Source organism: Balaenoptera ricei, chromosome X (assembly GCF_028023285.1).
Source record: "Balaenoptera ricei isolate mBalRic1 chromosome X, mBalRic1.hap2, whole genome shotgun sequence".
Taxonomy (NCBI): Eukaryota; Metazoa; Chordata; class Mammalia; order Artiodactyla; family Balaenopteridae; genus Balaenoptera; species Balaenoptera ricei.
The window spans coordinates 49,099,362-49,122,508 of record NC_082660.1 but is presented as its reverse complement, the minus strand read 5'-3'; the positions used below and the strand labels follow the sequence as shown (position 1 = coordinate 49,122,508).

The window sequence follows — 23,147 nt, the reverse complement described above, 5'->3', positions numbered from 1 at the left end:
AATGATACAAATGAACTTATTTACAAAACAGAAACAGACCTACAGATATCAAAAACAAACTTATGGTTACCAAAGGGGAAAATTGGGGGGGGGGGGAGAATAAATCAGGAGCTTGGGATTAACAGACACACACTACTATATATAAGATAGATAACCAACAAGGACCAACTGTATAACACAGGGAACTCTACTCAATATTATGTGATAACCTTTATGAGAAAAGAATCTGAAAAAGAATGAATATATGTATATGTATAACTGAATCACTTTGCTGTATACCTGAAAGTAATACAACATTGTAAATCAACTATAATCCAACAAAATTTTTAAAAAAGAAAAAAAATCCATCTATGTGGGTACAAAGTTTATTACTCGTTTGGAAGTAGCTCTATTTTGTCTAGCATTTATAATAATTCTACTCTGGTAATATTGATTTAACTTAAAAAAATATAATATGTTGATATTATAGGAACAAATAGTGATATATTCTGATAGATTGTTGTAAATTGAAGTGCTTTAGTAAGCATGAATTCAGTCAACATCTACTTAGTAAGTTGTGCTTACAATAATAAATTTATTAATAACAATAATAATTCATTTGGGGGATAAGACACAAGTTTGAAGTAAAATACAAAACAACAATTAACATGTAAGTTAAGAGAGGGAGTGACCAGAGTTGTAACATTTTTATATCGTTTTAGGGGGTGGGTGGAGATATTGCTTTTTAGATTTTGTCAATCACACATATTAAAATGTTAAGAGTAACTGTAAAAGAATGGAAAGAGATTGTGTAAGTCAAATATAGATGTAAAAACTCTATCAATTCTAAAGAAGGGAGGAAAAGAGAAAAGATAAACTAAGCCTAGAGAGCTCAAAATAAGAGAATAGAAAGAAGTTCAAATAAATCAGTAATTACAATAAAAGTAAGTGTACCAAATTTACCATTCAAAAGACATACGTTTTCAGTTTTTATTAAAACCAATAAAAGCCAACTATACGCTGTCTATAAGAAACAAAACAAAAATACACAGAGAAGTTGAAAGTAAATGACTAAAGATGAACTAGGCAAATACTGACCAGAAGAAATCTTATATAGCTATATAAATATCATATAAAATACACTTTTAGGCAAAAAGCATTATTAGCGGGAAAGAGGCTTGCTCACTATGTAATAATAAAATATACAATTCACTAAGGAGATATAATTGCTTTAAATTTGTATGCCTCTAACAACATAGCTTCAAAATATATAAAGGAAAATGAGGGCAAAGTCAGACTGACTTCATAATGTCATTTTTGAGGATGAAAATACAAATGTGAAAGTGCTTTGTAACACAGGATATCTATTGTTTCTTCTTCTCTGATATCCTGCTTTCTGATAATTGTTCCCTGGGATCTGTATCAGAAATGGAGTATGACTAATAAATATTCTAACATGTGGAACTGGCTAAATGGAGACTGGGTTGAAAACAACGAGGATTTACCTCACATGGGAATAGGGAATTGATAGTCTGGTTCATGTGGTGGCAAAGAAGTTGGATAAACCGTTAGCCATTGTCCCTTGGGACTCCAACCCACAGTCCAGAGAGGCTGTAGCTTTAGGCAACTTGGCAATAAAATTTTCAGGAAATTAGAGTATATTGAACTATTTCAAATACCTTTAGTGTAAGGATATCAAAGACAAAGTCTAGGACAAAGTGAGCCCTCCTGAAAGAAGACAGGAAAATAATCAGGCAAATGTGTAGCTTTTAAAAAAAGAGGAATCTGTTGCCTATAGCTAAGAATGAGACAGCCAAGGGCCAGATAATCATGTGCCTTGTGGGATGGAAGATGCTGCAAAATTTGCTTTACCCTGTTTTTAAAGCTGTCTGGGAAAATATGGAATCCTGGTAGTTGGAATAGAGATACTGGGGAGGAGTCCTAAGAGTCTGGCCACCCCTCCAAACCTTACCTCTCCCTTGGGATAGCGGTAGCGATATTTATCTTGGTCTCGTAGTGCAAATTCTTCAGGGTAGTGTTCTTGGATTTCTTCGTAGGTCATCTCCTCACAGACACCCTGAGAAAAATTATTTGGGAACAAAAGTATTCACAAGTTGAAATCCCCACAGCCTTTACCATAGTTCTGAAGCCAATGATTGTGGAACGTTAGCACACAAGCACCTGGGTTTCTGTGAACACAGCTCTAGGTCTGCGTCTGTTGTCAATGTATGTGTGTATGTATGCACAAGGTGTGTAGCTGTGTGGATGTGAGAATGAGTGCATGTGTATAGGTGTGTTCAGGCTGAGTGTATGGTGGGTATCTGTGGTGTTTCTCTATGGTTGTCCCAATAGGTTTATAGGTGTACATTGTATATATGAGTGTGTATTTTTATAAATTTGTGGGGATTTGTGACTGTGTTTATCTGTGTGTGTGCAGCATGCTTATGGTGTGTAGTTGTGGTATGTTTAAGGTCCTATGCTGTTGGTTGTGTATTTGTCTCAGCATATGTATAGTGTATTGGTGTGAGTGTGTGTGTATACAGACTGTCTGATCATCTAAGAATGTGCCTGCATGGGTGTCTCTGTGGTCTGTCTCTCCATGTGGGTCTCAGTGTGTCTGTGGTATGTGTATCTGTGAGTGTGTATGTCCCTGATTATATGTGTGAGTATCTGTGTACCTATGTCTGAGGTCTGCGTGAATCTGTGGTAATATGATTGAGGTTATGTGTCTGTACTGTTTATATGTCCCCGGTATGCCTCTGTGTCTATGTGATGTAGATATATGCAAAGACTACATGTGTGTCTACGGTGAGTGTGATATGTATCTCTAGGTGTGTCTCTCTGTAAGTGTGTATGTGTGTGCATGAGTGGTGCAAATATGATTGGTAGATGCATCTGAGAGGGAACCTGTGTTTGACTACTGGGTCCATGTGTCTGTGAAGTGCAGGTCTGTGAGTGTAAACATACCTATGGTGGATGTCTGTGACTGTGTAGGCAGGCGCACGTATGTGCACACATCCACAGCAGTGCTTTCTTGTGTTATAGCATTTCCCATCCCTCCTGCCCACACCTCTGCTCCAGGACCTCTGGCAGATAAAGAAACAGGTATCCACAGACTTCTCAGAAGGCAAGAATTAGTAAATTCCTAACAGTTTCAGAGTGGTCCTTGGGGAGATACACTCTCCACACCCAAAGAAGGAATCAAGGGCTCAGAGAATGAGTTCCCACTGAGAAATCCACAGAAGTGAGGTGGCTGCTGGTAGAGGTGGGAAGTGATATTGGGTTTGTAAGATTTCCTTCTGGTTGTGTAGATTCCAAGTAGACCTTCCTGTAGGGGAGCAATGTGCTCTGGTTGTTGTCTTTTGAGCCGTCAACCAAGCTTCCCTTAGGGTTTAGGTTCACCCCTGCCCCAACCTACAAGAAGACAGGCAGTGTCAAACCTGCAACTGACACTGTCCATAGGAGAAAGTACACCCTGTATATACACAAGGTCCTTCCAGATTGGCTTTGACTTTCTATTCTGAGGCATGCTGGGAGCCTGTTGCCTGTGGAAGTGGCCACTGACTCTTTATTGACTTAAGGAAAATTGCTTAACTTCTCTGAATTTTATTTTCCTCATCTGCAAAATAAGGATAATTATAACTACCTCACAACAGTAGTTTGAATATTAGAGACAATATATGTAAAAGAGACTAGTACAGAATGTACAAGGCACATTTTGAAAACTCAATCAATGGAATATATTATTATATTAATTAATATTATTTTGACTATATAGCAATTTAAATAGATTAATTTAATCTAATATTATTAGATTAATATATCTAATTATTAATATATTACTGAATGGAAAAGCAACCAGAAAATTAGACATCATTCTAAATTCTTCCTTCTTCCTTACCCATCCCCTCATAGCTAATTTCTGAGATTCTACCTCCTAAATTTCTCTCAGATCTATTCCTTTTTCTTCCCTCTCCATCTCCACTGCTATGACCTTAGTAGTTCTATACACACACACACACACACCCAGAATTCCCTCTTTGCTTATGTTGCTTTCTCTGCGTGACATACTATCCCTGATCCTCTCTATCTGGCTCACTGTTACTCACCCCTTAGGTTTTAGCTAGGCATCACTTCCCCTAGGCAGATCATGGCTGGGTCAGATGCCTTGCCCCAACATCTGTGTGCCCACATTCTAACTCATCAGAGACTGTATCACACACGCTATTTTGCATTCCTCTGTCTACCCTGTTTTTTTCTGAAAACCCAGTGAAGACAGGAACCAATATCTGTCTCCAGCACTACTCCAGAGCCTGAAATGGAGTAGGTATCCAATAAATGTTTACACCACATGTGGGCCAGAAACAAACAATAACTGAACAATTATGATGAACTGTTGCTTGCATGTATTTTATAACAAATATATGTGATATGTATAACAATGTTGTATATCCTTTTTCTAAATATGTGTGTCTCTGTACATCTACAGTTAAGCATATATGTATTATGTATACACAAACATACTTCTCTGTATTTATCTAGCAGGCAATCAGGTTAACCTACCTACACACAAGTTATCTACATCTGTGGTGAAGCTTTTACTTTAGTGTCTAACCTGAGATCAGTGTACCTATAGTGCAGGTGAGACAATGGAGAGGAAACACCTTCTCAAAAAGCTCATGGAAAAACCTGACTCTAAAGAGAGACTGCCATGTCACGAGGGTCAGGTGAAATATTTACCAAATTTTTCTTCTTCATTTCATCTCCAATATACATATTGGCCATCACACCCTCACCTCTTGCCTAGACTAATGCAGCCATCTCCATACTGGTATGCATTCTCATTCTGGCCTTCTTCTCACCTAGTCTCCACACATGACCAGAGTGGTCTTTTTTTTTAAGAAAATGTGAATCACATTCAGGCCACTCTTCCTTGACTTAGACCACATCAATGGCTTCCCATTTTTAGGGCAGCACCCAAATCCCTCAACATGGACTATAAAGCCCTATAAGCTGTCTTCCTTTCCAACCTCATCTCCCTTCTCTCCAGACCTCACACTCATTGTCCCAGACTCTCTGCTATTTTTCCTCAGTTCCCTAAACATGTCATGCTCTCTTCTCACCTCTGGGTTTTCACATGAACTGTTCCCTATTTCTCGAATTAAAATTATTCCCTCACCCCAGCCCATTTTGCCTGCTTCTTGTCTCATCTCCAGCTTCCTCTAGGAAGCTTTCCTTCTAAATCTTCCACCACTGTCTTGTCAAGAGTACCCTCACCTTCTGAGACTCTATAGTCCCTTGTACTTCCCCTCTCACAAACTTTTGTCACATGCAATGCAATGTCTTATTCACAGTCTGCCTTTGGGCTCCATGAGAGTAAATACCTTGTCTGTTCTGGCCTTCACTGGATCCCCAAGTCACAGAACAGTGTTTAGCGTAAGAAATGTTTGTTGAATTAATTAGGTTCCCCATATGAGCCAGAGTAGAGGCAATCCAGGGGATAAGCCTAGAGTCAAACCTCACCACCCACCAGGAAATCCATCCCCCTCCATCTCACCGCATCAATCTCATTCAGGGCCTTCCACTGCTCATAAGGAACACCCAGGGCTTCAGCTGTCTGGATGGTCCTCTTCATGTGGCTGGTCCACACCTTCAGGGAGCTGATGCCCTGGGACTGAATGAAGTTGGCCAGGGCATAGGCATACTGGGGAGTAGGGGTGCAAAGGAGGAGAGCAGGGGAGAAAGAGAGATGAAAGAAGACAGGGTGACCATGAGAAGAATTTCAGATCTGCCACAAATAATGGAGTGATGATGAACAAGCAAAAGTAGAGTTTAAATATTCCCAATTTATAAAAAGTCATACTCTTGTCCATGTGACTAAGGACCAAGGGAATAGAGAAGACTATGTGTATTTATGTGTGTATATGTGCATATGTGTGTGTGTGTGTGCTCACAGAACCCCCTACTTGATTGTTCATTCATTCAAACAACCCACCTCTAACATTTGTGGAGCCTGGGACAAAAGTACAAATGGAAGCACTCCACTCATAGTCTACTTCCCTCCTTTTCCCATTTCTGCTCCATCCTGCACTCCTAGGTGCCTCGAGTACACGTTTATGGATAATCCAGTCACAGGAACATGTTCTGTCCATACCATATCTCCACCAATCTCCATGACACACAAACAGTAACCCCTTGGCCACCCCTTTGCCTAGGGATGAACACTTCTGTGACGTGGCCTTTTCTCAGGTGAACAGACTCTGGGATGTGCCCGTGTAAGTAATGGAAGCAGACCCTGGGCAGGAAATTCTAGTGTTCTGGGTACTCTGAGTGTGGTCTGGAAGTGTATGGGGGTGGGATGTGGGGTACATTTCTCTTTGACCCTGTGAATTCTCATTGTTTGAGCAGGGGACCTGGTACCCAGGTTCTAAGGGCATTCAAACATTTACTGAGTGTGTGTGGCCATGTGCTGGGTACTGGGGTGTCCTGTTATTAAGACATGGCCAGTCCAGTGAGGGAAACAGTGACAGCACCAAAAGGAACCACTTTTAGGTTTGTGGGAGCACAGATGAGCAAGTGGTTCGCTTTTCTTCTGCATATAGGCATGTTATTCATCACAGATGGTGTGTGAGGAACATCTGCACAAATGTACAGATACAGGCACACATTTTTATGTACAAATATAGGCATTGTGTACACACATTCTAATTATGGATTATGAGTCAGCAGTCAGTGTGCTCTGGTGGAAGGAGTGCTGACTGGGAGACAGGCAATGGGGGTTATGCCTGTGTGGCCTGGGACATGTCCCTGGCCGTCTCTGGCCTCATATCTCCTGCCTATAAAATGCAAACAGCATTAGCTCACTCAGCCTGGTCTCTGTGAGTGTCACGTTGGATAGTGGACGGGGAGAACCCAGAGCGCTCCCTGGCACATAGTAAGTGAGAGCTACTGTGATTGGTGGTGGGTGACAGTTGATGGGAAAGTGCTTTGTAAACAATGCATGGTGCACTGTGCCCTTTATCATGAAGGTTGGGGCCAGGCGTGTGCATGTACATGCGCACACTTGTGTTCAAGGAGGCATGTTGGGTGGAGATGGCCATGTGTCCAAACTGGGTGCTAAATTGTGCAGGCAAAGCCATGGACAGCCCTAACCAAGAGACCCCTGGCTGTAGGTGGTGCCACGGGCTAAGGTGGCTCCTCCAGTGGTCTCTGACTCTGCGAGAGAGGCGAGAGTCAGAGGTCAGAGTCTACCTCGAGGGGAGGCTACCAGTCTGAAGGTAAGAAAAAATGATCCAGGAGGACCAGGCCTTCCAGTGCAATGCCTTGCCTGTGACACTGCCAGCTCTGCAGTGGGGGAGGCTGAGGAGCAAGCATGAAGGCCTGGTTTTCAGTCCTGGCTCTGTCCTTTACTGGTTGTGTGACCAGGGGCCACTCTCTGTTCCTGTGTGGGCCTCAGCCTCCTCATCCATAAATCAGTGACGGTAATGGCCACCCCACAGAGCTGTTGTGAAGATTAAATGAGGCCACACATGTGGAAGCAGATGGTGCCATGAATGTGCAGAGGTGTCCAATAAAAGAGGACACACCTTCCCTCCTGCACCTTATTTTCCCACTTGTTCCACCCCAAGCCATCCTCCCAGCAAGAACAATAACTGTGTTAATAAGCCCAGGGACAGGGCCAAACATGGGAAAATGTGTCTCTTTAATTGGCCAGCACCCATAATGTGCAGCTCACTATTCTCAGCTACAAAGAAGAGACTCCCACCGTGAGGGTCAGAGATGGGCCAGAACTGGGGGGGGATGGAGCCCAGGTGACCTGCCTAGGAGGGCAGGAAAGGACAGGGGGAGGGCTTCCTGGACCAGCTCATGGAGCAGGAGATGGGTCCTGGAAGGGGTGGAGGAGGGAGGGCAGAAAAGAAGCGGTAACTGGTGGGGGACAAGTGCTGACCCTGTGATGACCTGTAGTGGGGGATTGGGGGAGTAGCATCAGCCCTGAGTAATGGAGGAGAAGACGGATTCAAAGGTGGGGCACTTTAAGGCAGCTATCTGTGCAAATGATGGTTACCAGCTGACAGAGGGGACAGAGGAGGACAGCCTCGGTGGGGAATCTGCACAAGCAAAAGCACAGAGTTGTGAGAAAGATGAGGGGACCAGTCAGGCAAGAGAGAGGGTGCTTATTGTAATGGGGCTGGAGGAGCAGCCAGATCTGGAAAGGCCTGGAGCACCAGGACCAAGCCATCGGACTTGCAGATGCTGTTGGCACTTGGGAGCTATTCAATGGGTCAAAACTGAGTGGCTGATGGGGTGGAAGAGCAAGAGTGACCAGAACCTGCCTTTATCCTGCCACTGAGTACCCCCATCCTCAGGACCCAGGCAGCAGCCACCCCGCCAACCCACAGCCCACCTGGACCAGCTCAGCCAACACCTCTGAGTGCATGGGGCCATCCCTACCTGCTTGCCCCGAGCTGATAGGCCAGAGTCACCTCCGATGCGGCCTCTGAGGTTGAGTTCACTCTCACCGTGCCGGCATAGGTAGATGGAGCGGGGTGTGACGTGGATGTTCATGAGATAGTAGACTGTGCGGCTCTGGATGTGGTCCTGCACTCGGTTCACCATGTAGCGTGTGCCCACGTCGAAGATCTTGATGTAGGACAGGTGGCTGGGCCAGCCCAAGCAGGAGCAAGGGCAGCTCAGGGGCTGATGGTGGAGAGGCTGATCCCAAGAGAAAGCCCCAACCACACACCCTGCCTTCAAGCCTCCTCCATAACCCAGCTCTCACCTACATTTCCTCTAACAAGGTGCTATGCCTTGCCCTGTTCTGGGTACCTGTTCTAGAGACTTGGTTCCTGGCCACTCTGAGGAGCTCACTGCCTGCTACCATCTCCTTTTGTCTCCTTTCCTCAATCTCAGTTTGAGCCAGACTGTCTTTTTACTTTCACTCCTCACACTTCAGTCATCTAGGGTTCCCTCTTTTGTGGTTCACACTGCTGACATACTCAGAGAGAAACAGTAATCCTTTGTGTCCCTGACTGTCTCCAACATCTCACAGGCCACTTGCATTTGCTGACCATTTTGTGTGTGTGTGTGCATCTGGCAGGGGTGGGGGCTTCAAAGTGCATAAATCCTCATAACCATCCTAGGAAGCAGAGATTATTATCTCTGATAGGTGAGGAAACTGAAACACAGAGAGAGGAATTGATTTGCCTAATGTCAAACTCTCCAACCATCTCATCTATGACTCTCAGAACCTAAGTAGGAAGTATCTGATGTAGCCTTGTTGTCTTGTTCCTGGCACTAGGTCCTGAGTGGCTCTAGGAGAACTTCCAAATTCCGTAGCTTAGTCTGACATTCTAGGTGCCTTCACACACTAGTCCTGCTTTGCCTCACCTCAATGTTCCATGTCCATGCTCATAACTTCTCTGATTCATCCTAGCCTTAATATTTTTGCTTAAATATTCTCTGTACTCCTCTACTTTTATTCAGATTTAACTAGGCCATTACAAGGTACTGTTCTCTTTCCTTGAAAAGATGTTATTTGCCTGATTTCCAAAGTTGAGCTCTTATGCATCCATCCTTCAAGAACCAGTACATTCACTCTCTTTAGACAGTTTTCTTTGAGCCCAGGATTATGTGAAGTCATTTAAATGTACTTCACATCAAAAGTATTATAGTAGCTAATGCTTACCCCCATCATGTGTAATTTAAAATAAAAATTATAAGCTATATTATAACATGAAGAAGTTCTACTGAGTTCTGGTTATATTTTTTTCTGTTTTGACTACCTTGATGCTGTTTTTGAAATACAAACTATTAAAAGCTTTCAAGAATATTTTTTCTTATTTTTGGTGGACTCTACCTTGCTGGTGCCCTAAATGCATGTCTAGTCTACCTACTGGGTAAACATGCTCTTCCAGACCTTTTCCTCCAAGTTGGACTCGGTCCCCTCTTCTGTGTTCCCCCACCCCACTTGCTTTACCATCCCCACAATTCTGGTCAACTGCATACTCATTGTCTTCCTCAACCAAGTGGGCATTCTATCAGAACAGAGATAGATAGCCCTTCCCTCTTTGGGTTCCTAGGGCACAGCTTAGGGGTGGGCCTTGATGCATGGATTGTAAATGTCTGTTGATGGAAAAACGATTAGATAAAACCAACTTTCAGAATCAGTTGTCTTCAGACCCAAACTGATTCATCAAACACCGAGTACCTGCAGCAGTCTAGGCCAAAGGCTAGGGGCTTTCTCAATGTTGTTCTTTCATTTTAGCTCCCCTCCTTCAAACTTCTTCCACCATATGCTACTATTCATACAGTATCTTTGTGGAAATTTGAAAAAGTTTCCCCCACTCCAGTACACGTGTCTTGGTGAGAAAAGTAAGTGTACCCATGACCTGGCACGGTGAACAATATTCACAATTGTACACAAGGTCCTGCCCCTTGCCCTGAGTGTCTAAGCCTCATGTGACACTTTTTATGATATAGGGATGTGGGAGGAGGATAACCATGATGGAAGTTTGAAGACAAGAATTTGAGTATATATTCTGCTACTCACTCATTGTGTGGCCTCAGGTAAGCCCTTGCCCTGCCCTGGGTCTGTTTCCCCATCTAAGAAGTGAGGCAGTAACAATGCTCACCTCTGGGGACTTTGGTTGGACAAAGTTGGAATGATGCTCTTTAAACGTCTTAGGGTGGTGATGACTGTTAGCAGCTTCCTTATACTTGTTACTTGGAGCCCAAAGGGTCTGAGTGACCAGGGTCTCTTCTCATCACAATCCATTTTGAAAGAAAGTGAGGTTCTGGGTATACCCTACGTCTAAAACTCACATCTTCCCTGTACTGCCAGCTAACACCTCTCCAATCTTTAGTTGGTATTATGAATGAAAGTTTCATATTTTTCATGTATCTTCCCATATGTCAAAGCACTATGGAAGCTACCTGAGGATAGAACCTACCTCTCTTTCCCTTATTTACACCCCCAATGTACACCATAGCCCAAAGAATCCAAATACTTATTGATTGAAGGTGCATGCATGTTGTGAAAACAGACATGATTAAGAGACAGAATATGTGGTTAGAATCCTAGCTCTACCCTCTGACTTGTGGTGGAAGCTTGAGCAAGCGGTTTCAGCTCTCTAAGATGCAATTTCCTCTTCTTGAAAATTTATGATCATAAAACCTATTTCAGCCTCCTTAACAGGGATGCTGAGGGGATTCAATGAAACAAAAAAGGTGAACATGTTTGGAAACTGAAATGTCATCCATGTGTGAAGAATACTTTTGAAAACATAATAGCAACAACCACAGGAGAGAGGCATTTCCCCCCCTGAGATCAGGGTCCTAATATGTCCATATTGTTCAGGAAAACACTACTTCAAGCCTCTTATGAACAGCTTACACATCAAGGAATCACCACCTCATGGATAATTAGAGCTGGGAGGGCCCTTGAAGACAAATCAAGTACAGTTTCCTGATGTTACAAATAAAGTTGAGGCCCAGAGAAGGAAGGAATTCCTCCAGGTCCTACAGGACATCAAAACCGGGCTAAGGATCCTGACCTTTACTTTGGGGTTCTGGGTTCTTACCTGTCTAGTTCATCATCCAAGGGTTGGTAGTTGACCTCATAGCACTCGATTCTCTTTAGAAAGTCTTCCAGAACCTTTTCATGGTCACAGTCTATGTAATCAGGGCTGCCAAGTTTCACTTGCTGGAAGAAGGGAGAAAGACAGAAGAACCACGGGAGACAGAGACTCTGACAGTGCCCTTGGGAAGAGCCCTTAGAGATCACTGAGTACAACATTCCTCATCATAAAGATGAGGAAGTTGAGACTTGGAGAAAGGGTCTTGCCCAAGTTTACAAAATCAGTCATTTGAAGAGAATCTGAACTGTGTTAACTCCTCATTCCTTATCCGTGTGTGCTCAAACAAGGTCTGTTACATTATATTCAGTTCACACACTGTTTAAGAGAAACATTTATAAGTGGCCTGCAAATTGTGGTGTGAGAAATGGTTGAAGAAGAGGAACAGGGGATCTTGGCCGGGGGTCATAATGGCTTACATGTATTGAGTGTTTACTGGGATAACATGGCATATATTGGCTTTAGATTTCTGAGGGGCTGGCAACTCCTAATCCCTTAATATATCTACCTTCTCCACCCACATTCCCCATCTCAGTGAATGTCACTATCATCTACTCAAGTCACCTGAGCCTAAAATGAATCTGGGAGTCATCCTAGATGTGTCTCTTTCTATCATCCCCTACCTCTTAGAAGGTACCAAATCTTCCCCACTGTATCTTCTAAATATCTCTCCAACTGGCCTCCATTCTCTCTTTCCTGGATGCTCACTCTAGCTTTGTGACTGGTTACTCTGTGTATAGTCTAGTTACTTTCCCATACTAGCAGCCAGAAGGATATTTCTAACATGCACATCTGAATACGGAATTCCTCTGCTTGAAACCCTTCACCATTTCCTCACATCTTTTAGGACAAAGTATGAAATATTTTAGCAGGTGACTCATGGCTTGTTATGATTGGGCCCCAAATGATTTCTTCATCCTCCTCTCCCATTGCTCCTCTAGACCTCCACACACTTTGCTTTAGACAACCTAAGCTATTTCTAGTTCCCCATAGATGCCATAATTAGTATATGCTATTCCCCTATTTTCCATTCTTTACTTGCCAAATTCCTATGCATTCTTCAAGATGCAGGTCAGCTATTACCTTCATTGAGAAGCCTTCCCATGCAAGGTTAGGTCCTCAACACTGTGCTGCCACAGCCTCCTTTGTTTCTTCATCTCAGCACTGATCTCACAGAATTATGTCTATAAAATTGTCAGTCTCCCTCACTAGATTGTGAGCTCAAGGGCCAGGCTCTTCTCTATCTATTTCTGTCTCTAGTACCCAGAATGTTTCAGCCCAGGTGTATGTATTCAATTTATGTTTAATCAACAAATGGATGGATAGGTGGATGGATGAAAAGGAAAGAGAGGACTTGGACATATTCTATGCCTCAAGAGGCAAAATTAGGACCAATGAGTGGAAATTACAGGGAGGCAGATTTCAGCTTGATTGGACTGCACTTAATGAAGGGAATGAGCTTCCACACTGGAGGTACAAAGAGAAAATCTGCACAAACAATTAGCTAAGATTTCAAGTTTCTGATGAAGTGTTGAAGGATGTGACCTTTAAGGTCTCCTCTGTCCCTAAGATACAGTAATTTAATGAAATAGGGAACAATAAAATGTAGTGAGTGATCTAAATCTAGACCATATGCCTAGAAACTGTAGAAAAGAGCAGTGATAGCTCTGATATGAATTGTGGGGCAGGAAAAAGAGCTTTCAAGGCAGACATCCAGGCTTGAGGTCCAGTCCCAGTTCCACCTCTTCCTGGCTGTATGAACCCTTGACAACTTACCTCTCCTCTTGGAACCTTAGTTTCCTCTCCAATACTTAAAGAAATTTCACAGAATCATTGTATGCCAGGGTGGTCAGGGAATACTTCCTATAGGAAGTGGGAGGAGAAGCTCAGGGAAGAATACCTCCTTTAACTGCACAGAGGTGTTTCTAGGTATGATCCAAATCTGAGACAAAATAAGAAGGAAAGGTGACTGGTGCTCCTTACCCTGATGTTCTCTGCAATGACGTCAGGGTCATTACAAATGGACTCGATGAAAAAGACCTATAAAAGAAACAGAGGAAAGATTTCCAGCAAGGAATTATGTTTGGTAGGAGTCAAACATAGCTTGACCCCTTCTCAATGGCTCTGAGTCATCTTTAGAGGTATCTCTGACAACATAATTTTATACAGTGGTGCTTTCAGGATTCTGAGTTTTATGAGGCAGATTGGCCCTGAATTGTAGTGGTTCTCTCTCCTCCTTCCTCATACCCACCCCCACAGTATCAGCTTGTCAGCAATTATCTTCCATTGCCTAATGTGGCACCTCTTCTTTCCTGTTCTGTTCTGTTTTGCTGCTTCTAACTGTGATCTGGAAAGCCCTACAACTAAATTAAAATGCTGACCCTATGATCGCTGATTTGACATCTCTGCATCCCCTGGTTTGCCTTTCTTTGGTGTTTGTTAAATGAGTAGGCTCTAGGTAAGAGTTGGAGAGTTACTCTACCTTGTAACCATGTTCTTTAGCAAACTGCAGAATCAGTGACCGTCGTTCTCTGGTAGTGTTGGTGGCGTCAAAAACCTAGAGGCATACGATGAGATTGGTTTGCTCTGAATCTGGCTCTGATGGAATGCCTACTCTTTGACCATCCCTGTGCTAAGTGGAGGGCTTCCAGAAGGGGATAAAACTTGAACAGGGTTTTGAAGGATTTGGAAATGGCTTATATCAATTTCTCAAGCACTCATTGAGCCCTCACTGCCTGCCCAGAAATGTAGCAGACTCTGTAGACATAATAAAGCAAGAGGAAAATGGTGGGGTTTTATTAGGGTTATTTTACAGGTAAAGTAGCTGAGGCTTAGAGGAAGGGTTTGCCTTAACCAACGTCACAGAGAGAAAAACTGTCACAAACTCTGACAAAGCAGAGCTGGAACTGATTCTCTCAACTCCTAGGTGAAGCTTCCTCCTTCCCTATCACTTTGGAGCTCTTTGAAGCCCTTTTAGAATTTGCAAATCCCAAAGGTCTATGAGATTAAATTGATTAAATGTTTAGCTAAATCTCTAGAACTTAAAAACGTTTGTATTGCAGTCAAATTCTAGTGTAGTCCTGCTGAATTCTTGGGGATGGAGTGGTAGTGTATACTGGTTAAGAGTGTAGATTCTGGGGACTTCCCTGGTGGTCCAGTGGTAAAGAATCAGCCTTCCAATGCAGGGGATGAAGATTCGATCCCTGGTCAGGGAACTAAGATCCCACATGCCGCGGGGCAACTAAGCCCATGTGTCACAACTACTGAGCTCGCGTGCCTCAACTAGAGAGACTGCGTGTCACAAACTACAGAGCCCACACTCTCTGGAACCCGCGTGCCACAACTACAGAGCCCATGCACCCTGGAGCCTGTGTGCCACAACTAGAGAAGAGAAAACCCCCATGCCACAATGAGAGAGAAGCCTGTGCACCGCAGTGAATAGTTCATGCACCGCAATGAAAGATCCCGCGTACTGCAACAAAAGATCCTGCATGCCTCAACGAAGATCTCATGTGCCGCAACTAAGACCTGACACAGCCAATAAACAAACAAACAAACAAACAAATAAATATTTTTTTTTTAAAAAAGAAAGAAAAAAGGAGTGTAGATTCTGGAGCTATACAACCTGTATTCCAGTTCTGGCCTGCCGCCTTGGTAAAATATTTAATTATTTAATCTCTCTGCACGACATTCTTCTGGGCTATAAAACGGAGTATAATAACAATACCTATCTCGTGGGGGAGGGTGGAATTAAATAAATATGTGCACAGTGCTTAGAACAATGTTTAGAACATAGTAAATGCTCAATATATATTAGCTCTTCTCCATCCCAGCAGAAACCTAAGAGAAAGTGCAAATTTCTTTACCGCAACATGACCTTCCTCACAGCTGAGATAGTTATGGACATCTTTCAGGGCTGCTAGGGCACATTGCCTGAAAAAGATGAAGAAAGGAACAGAAACAACCATTATACCCAAGATGGGTTCCTCTCTATTTTTCTGCATTATCTTTTGCACTATCTCTCAGATGTCCTACATTAAATTATTCATCTGTTGAATATCTACAAAGGGTGTCCTATATTGTAGGTACTATGACAAGCACAGAGAGGTCACACAGTTGAAAATGGCTCTGTGTAGACATCATAGCTGCAGGTATAAAGTAACATACCCAGGAAAAGTTGACTAATGACAGAGCCATAATATTAAGGGCTCCAAACCTTGAACTAATAGCTCTCAAGCTGAATTGGTTCTTGAACCCAAGAAGAGCCTGAATATATGGTCTGTGAAGGAGAAGGCATTCCTGGCATATGTAACAGGGCAAGCACAGGTAAGAATGTGGGAATGTATTTATGCTTTTGGCAAAAATCTGTTTAGTGATTACTCTTTGCTGAATTCTATTAAGAGGATATGGATCAAAAAATGAGACCCAGGCTCTGTTCTGGAAGTGCCCAGAGTCTTGTAGAGGAGAGACAACTTGAGGTTGAATGGATGAGACTGGAGTGGGCCAAGCTACTGAGACTCTTATTTTAAATTCTAGGCTAAGTTTCCACTCTCTCTTGTCAGAAGTAGGAAACTGTTAAAAGTTCTTAAGCAGGGAATGGATATGACCAGAAATAAGCTTCGGTTAAGATAGTAGAAGGGCTGTCCTAACCACCCTTTGAGAGTCTAGATGAACTCTTTGTTAACCCAAGTCGCTCTGTCTTACTCCCCCATCATTTGAACAAAGGCCTCCCTCAGCCAGGGGGCAGCACAGGTCTTTAAAATATTAGGTACTCACTTCCTGATAAGTAGGGCCTCCATGTTGTCTGGGAGAAAGAATTCGTAGTTCTTGTAGCTCACTGCCTCTCGTCGATACTGGCCTAAATTAAACACTGAAAGCAGGAGCCCTGGTGAAGAGGTTGGGAAGATCCCAATGGCAAAATAATGTCCTTTCTGGGAGGTAGCTCAGAGGTAAAAGAAGGTATAGTTTGTAGCTATATAATATGTTTACAAAGCTTCATATTATGGCTACCAGCTCATTTACTCCTTACAACAACCCTGAAAAGTAGGAATCATCATTCCCATTTATAAATGAGGAAATCAAGGGAGTAACTCTCATAGTTAATAAGTGGAGAGCTGGAATTCAAACCCAGGACTGTTTGCTTCCAAAGCTGGTGATATTTCCACTATTCAATTTTATCATAAACTCCAAAACTTTTAATGCCCATAGTATTACTATACATAATTACTGTGTTCTGTACATTACTGCATTGGAAAGATAAAAAAATTGGGACCCAGGGAGTAAAATCAGTCATCAAGGGGCAAACATTGAGTCAGCTGGGGACATAACTAGACTGGGCCTCCTGAAACCTAGTCCAATGTTATTAATTTTCTGTATCAAGACAGAGAATCTAGATTTATTGCCTTCTTTAGGCCACACTTTCTCATTTGTAATGGTGAAAAATCAGAGAGGAAGGAAGGAAAGGGGGAAAGAGGGGATAATAGGCAAAGAGGTAATGTAATATTTTCTTCACTCATCCAATAAATAGTTTCTCATGTCTATTCTGTGAATCAGGACATGAGTTCTGGGGTGTCAGAGATGAACCAGATCTGCATGATGGGACCCCAAGGAGCTCACAATCTAGCATGTAGGAAAGAGAGTAAACAGTAAGCCAGTAAACAGAGAGCTCTCACCCAGTTTGTTAAGTGCTCTGACAGAGCCATGCAAAAGAGCAAGGAGGAAGGAAAGACTAACTAAGCTTGGGGTGATCTAAGATGGTTTCTTGGGAAAAGCAGCATTTGTGCCAGTCTTTATAGGAAGGCAGGCCTTTTATTAGCAGGCATGGGGTGTGGGAGAGGGGAACAAAGACATTCCAGGTAGAGGAAGAGTTTGAACAAAGGTATGGCATTGGCAGGAGGCAGAACATGAGTCATCCACTGTGACTGAGGCCTGTGAGGCTGTCAGGGGCTGACTGTGGAGGGCCTTGAATGATAGGCTAAGGAGCTTGGATTTAAACCTGCAGGCCAAGGGAACCCTTGGTGGCTATAGATATGGTCAGCTTTGCATTTGAAACATGGCTCTGAGGGCCTCTGTGCAAGTGGAGCAGGTGGGAAGCAGGTGCATTAGAGCAGAGACCCATCTGCCACCGTCCCATGTGCCCCTATGCTCAGCAGAGGCTCCTCAGAGCCTGCAGTCCTACAAGAACTACTCCTTCTTCCCTTCTCTTCTGCCAATGTTCTACTCCTCCCACAGGACACACCCAGCTCAAATACACCCTATCTGGAAGCTTTCACTGCCTTCTAGAAGGTGATTTCCTCTGTGAGGCCCCTCAGTACCCTGCTCTGGGATTCTTCAGTGACATGTTGTATTCTTATGCATCCCAGCCAGATGGAGAAATCTTCAAGGACACATTGTGAATCTCATCCAGTTTTGCATCTCCAGTGCATACATAGTAAGGGTTTTGGCACATGGAAAACCACTGGGGAACTCTTCACCAGTGAATTAGAGAAAGAGAAAGTACATGAAGAGAAAGAAGAAATGGGAGAAGGGGAGGAGAATACTTGGAGAGAGGGAAGGAAGGGGGCAGAGAGATAGGGTGTTGGTATGGTCAAGGGAAATAAGAGGAAGAGCGTGGAGGAGAGTACAGGGCCAATGTGGGTTCTTTCTTCTTCCCATCAGTAGCACCAAGTATCAGACCTGCCACAGTGAGTGTCAGGCTTTGGAATCTACCAGATGTGGGTTCTTATTCTGGTTCCATCACTTAGTGACCATGTGCCTTTAGACAAGACACGTCACCTCTTGGGCATTAATTTCATCAACTGTGGAATGATGATAATACTAGTCCTTCCTACATGGGTGTTTTAGAACTTAAGAATAGAGTCTGTCATACAGAGTGAAGTAAGTCAGAAAGAGAAAAACAAATACCGTATGCTAACACATATATATGGAATCTAAAAAACAAACAAAAAAAGGTTCTGAAGAACCTAGGGGCAGGACAGGAATAAAGACGCAGACGTATAGAATGGACTTGAGGACACGGGGAGGGGGAAGGGTAAGCTGGGACGAAGTGAGAGAGTGGCATTGACATATATACACTACCAAATATAAAATAGATAGCTAGTGGGAAGCCGCCGCATAGCACAGGGGGATCAGCTCTGTGCTTTGTGACCACCTAGAGGGGTGGGATAGGGAGGGTGGGAAGGAGATGCAAGAGGGAGGGGATATGGGGATATATGTATACTTATAGCTGATTCACTTTGTTTTACAGCAGAAACTAACACAACATTGTAAAGCAATTATACTCCAATAAAGTTAAAAAAAATAGATGTGAGTTCTTTGAGGGCAGGGATCCAACATCCAACAAGGGCCTTGGCACAACTGTGTGCTCAACAAATAATTACTGACTGAGTGAGTAAGTGACTGCCCAAGAAGAACTGTTTTCCACACTGCGGAGCAGTGCTCCATTCCACAAGAGAGAGAGGCTAAGCACCTGTGTACCAGTGTACCAGTAAAGGAGGAACACAGTCCCAGTAAAAATTTTCAGCTAAGTTGATATACGTTAAAAGCATCAATATAGTCATTGGGGGATAAATAAGAACTTTTGGTAGACTTTCTTACATTTACTGATTTTATTCTGAATTACATATGATGCAGGAGGCACCCTAACTTTTAGAGTTTAGAGACTCTAAATGTCTTAATTTGGTCCTACTTAAGCAATAGAAATTAATATGATTTAGTCCCCTACCCCAGAGCAGCTCCTGGGGAGAGAGACCCAGACACACAACACACTACGTAACTAAGGTTGGCATAGAGGGGTCTGTAGGAAGCATTGGTGTGGGAGCCCAGAGAAACACAGTCCTCCTACGGGGAACAGAGGAATCAAATAGGAATGGGGATACAGGGTGGGGGATAGAGAAATCAAATGGAGAATAGAAAAGAATGATTGCTGAATAAGAGGTAGTAAGCAGAAAAGAGATCACATTGGGGAGAAAGGAAAGCTGGACGTAAGGAGTGAGGGAGGAGGCTGACAGGCAGGGAAGGAGACCCCTCTGGAGGCGGAAAGAGGCAGGATCACTTCCGGCTGGGGAGGGGGAGCAGATAGGCTCAGACCTAAGGAGAGGCTTGGAGAGAGCGGACGCCTTCTGGACAGGAGAGGTGAGCTAAAGTGCCCTGCTTTACTGAAGACCTTGTGGGGGACTCCAGGCTGGGGCTTTGACGTGCTTGACTCCACACACCCCTCAAGTTTAAAGAAAACCTTAACGTTGTGAAGAAATGGTAATGCTAATAAGAATCGTATTATTGGTGTAGAAGTAATAATAAAGGTAATAAAAGTAGTATGTTACTCATAGGGTTTCTTTGAAGTCTTACAAAAATAGAGCTCCTTGAAAACAGATATTTAATCTTTTTAGTTTTCTTATGCTTAGCACCTATCACCGTATTGGGCACAGATTACGTACTTAAGAAATTGTAAAAATGTATGAGGTTAGTGGTGGTGGTGGTGGTGGTGGTGGTGGTGGTGATGGTGGTGCTAGTAGTAGTAGTAGTAAAGCAGCAGCAGCAGCAGTAATAGTATTAGTCCTAATACTGGTAATAATGGTTTGAGACATTCCTGTACTCGTGGTTTTGCCCTTTTGAGGTCAGCTACCTTACTGTATTTTCCATCATTGGCCTATAGAGGGCTGTAGAACAAAGGGTTTCAGGGACATACCTTTAGTTGGTGTTCCTATCCAGTTGAGATATCGTGTGAGCTTCGTGGAGATGTAGGTCTTTCCTCGAGCTGGTAAACCCACCATTATCACCATCGTGGGGGAATTTGTAAACTGGGGTATGGATGCTGGAAGACAAACAGAGCCTCAAATCTTATCCCCAGGTTCACATGATATTCTGGTATCAACTCAGAGATGTAGAATTGGAATGAGCATCTCGCCCACCATTATAACAAGGAAAAAAAAAAACCTGGAAAATTGCAAATTGTCCTCTCTTGAATTCATGAGCAAACTGAGATTGCAGTGCAAAAAGCTAACCCAAAATCTGTAGACACAGGCATCTACAGGGAGCAACAGGGCCCAGGTACTTGCTTATCTTTTGCAGACACTACTGAATAATATGTAAAGTCATAAGAAGATACAGCTAAAATTTGTTAATGAATTGCTAAAAGTTGGTTGTGTGTTAGTGTGAGATTGTGAAACCCCTGTGGGCTGCAGACATAGGTGGTTTTGAATCCTCTTGCAGACTTTCCCCCTAGGAACTCCACCAGGTGCTGGCAGGGAAGAATGAGAAGAACCCACAGAAAGATATCCTATAGCTCTGGTTTGGGGAGGGAAACAGAACAGCATCCATTGCTGAAATTGTGCCCAAAGCATTCTGCCTTCATACACTGCGGAACAAAGGCCTTAACCTTCACAGGGAAAGGCAATAAAACTGTAGTCTGAGCGCACTGGTGGAAATTCACTGCAGCTAGCAGAGAGGAATACCCAACGCCACTAAAACTCTGCCCAGACCAATCTACTCTATCTCCCCTAGGGAAAACAAGCCTTGCTCTGCAGAAGGAATGGCAATAGGAACTGAGGGCACAGGTGGAAACTCACCACAGGTGAAGGAGAAAATTTGAAAAAATGCTCTAACCCAGGAGGGATAGGAATATGTGCTAGGCCCACAGTTATATTTAGAGGAGGGGCAGGAACATTTGGGAAAGTCACACCTCTATGACTCAGGATAAGCCTGCCTAAGACTGAGCCTTAATCAAAATAACATAGTATGTCCCTAGTCCCCTATTCTCCACTACAAGGCTAAAATAAATCAAGTAAAATAATAGCAGACTTTATTTTTAAAGAATGCAAGAGGTAAGTTGCCTCCAGAGAGCAGCACAAAGGGAAGAATCAAGGAAAGAAAAAAACGTAGTCTGAAGAGACAAAAAAATCATAAGGACAAGACTCAGTTATGACACGTGTTGGAATTTCCGACAGGCAATTTAAAATAGCTGTGATTAATATGTTAAATACTCTTCTATATTGGAAAAGTTAGACAACATGCAAGATCAGATAAGATAGCAGCAGGGGATAAAATGTATAAGAAAGAATCATATGTAAATACAAGAGAAAACACACATTAACAGATCTGAAGAATGCCTTCAGTGTGCTTATTAGTGAACTAGACACAGCTGAGGAATAAGTGAAATTGAAGCTAGAACAATAGAAATTACATAAACTGAAATGCAGAGAAAAAATATAGGGTAAAAAAAGAAAACAGAACAAAACATCCAAGAGCTTTGGGACACTATCAAGTTAGAATACTAGAAGGAGAAGAGAGAGAGAATGGAGAAAAAAATATTTGAAGAAATAATTGCTGAAAATTTTCAAAATTAGCAATTGATATAAACCCCAGATCCAAGTATCTTAGAGAACACAAAGCAGGGTAAATAAAAGTTTTAAAAGAGCCACACCACACCCAGACATATCAAATTCAAACTGCAGAAAATCAGGCAAAATAAAATATTGAAGGCAGTCAGGGAAAAAGGGTGGAGGGAACACCTTACTTACAGAGGAACAAGAAGAATTACATGAGACTTCGTATCAGAGTCAATAAGCCAAAAATAGTGGAATGAAACCTTTAAAATATTGAAAGTAAAAACCCTGCCAATCCAATTCTAAATTCAGCAAAAATGTCCTTCAAAAATAAAGACAAAATAGAGACTTTTTTTCAAACAAAAATGGGAAATTCATCATCAGCAGACGTGTCTTATAAGAAATATTAAAGGACATTATTTAGGCAGAAGGGATATGATATAGGTCAGAAATTGGATCTACATAATTAAAGTAAGAGCATTGGAAAAGGAATACTTGAAGGCAAAATATATCTTTTTATTTTCCATATTTTTAATTGTTCTAAAAATAACTGACTGATGTGGAGAAAAGGGAACCCTCGTGTGCTGTTGGTGGGATTGTAAACTGGTTCAGCCACTATGGAAACAGTGAGGGTTTCCTCAAAAACTTAAAACTAGAACTACCATATGATCCAGCAATTCCACTTTTTGGTATTTATCTGAAGAAAACAAAAAACACTAATCACAAAAGATATATGTACCCCCCTGTTCATTGCAGCATTATTTAAAATAGCCAAGATATGGAAGCAGTCTAAGTGTCCATCAATAGATGAATGGATAAAGAAGGTCTGTCATATATATATATATATATATATATATATATATATATATACATATATATATAATTTATATTATATGTATACACACACAATGGAATATTATTCAGCCATAAAAAATGAAATCTTGACCTTTGCGACCACATGGATGGATCTACAAGGTATTATGTGAAGTGAAATAAGTCAGACAGAGAAAGACAAATACCATATGATCTCACTTATATGCAAAATCCAAAAAATAAAAAAAGCAAACAAAACAAAATGAAAACAGACCCATAGATGCAGAGAACAAATGGATGGTTGTCAGAGGGGAGGTGGGGGGTGAATAGGTAAAGAGGATTGAGAGGTACAAACCTCCAGTTATAAAATAAATAAGCCACAGGGATGTAATATGCAGCA

General features: G+C 42.5%; 1 protein-coding gene across 2 annotated transcripts in view; it reads right to left on the bottom strand.

Moving 5' to 3' along the window:
- PFKFB1 (6-phosphofructo-2-kinase/fructose-2,6-biphosphatase 1) overlaps positions 1-23,147 on the bottom strand; it is a 64,130-nt gene that overhangs the window by 7,000 nt on the left and 33,983 nt on the right. Inside the window, exons 3-11 of one of the 2 annotated variants that reach the window (XM_059911573.1) lie at positions 20,299-20,424; positions 16,389-16,497; positions 15,479-15,545; positions 14,095-14,169; positions 13,596-13,652; positions 11,559-11,680; positions 8,431-8,638; positions 5,537-5,683; positions 1,952-2,056 (exon numbers count right to left, since the gene is read on the bottom strand). In XM_059911573.1, the coding sequence (XP_059767556.1) occupies positions 1,952-2,056; positions 5,537-5,683; positions 8,431-8,638; positions 11,559-11,680; positions 13,596-13,652; positions 14,095-14,169; positions 15,479-15,545; positions 16,389-16,497; positions 20,299-20,424 (1,016 nt within the window). The remainder of the gene's footprint in view (positions 1-1,951; positions 2,057-5,536; positions 5,684-8,430; positions 8,639-11,558; positions 11,681-13,595; positions 13,653-14,094; positions 14,170-15,478; positions 15,546-16,388; positions 16,498-20,298; positions 20,425-23,147) is intronic. The other variant, XM_059911574.1, reaches the window with a different exon arrangement.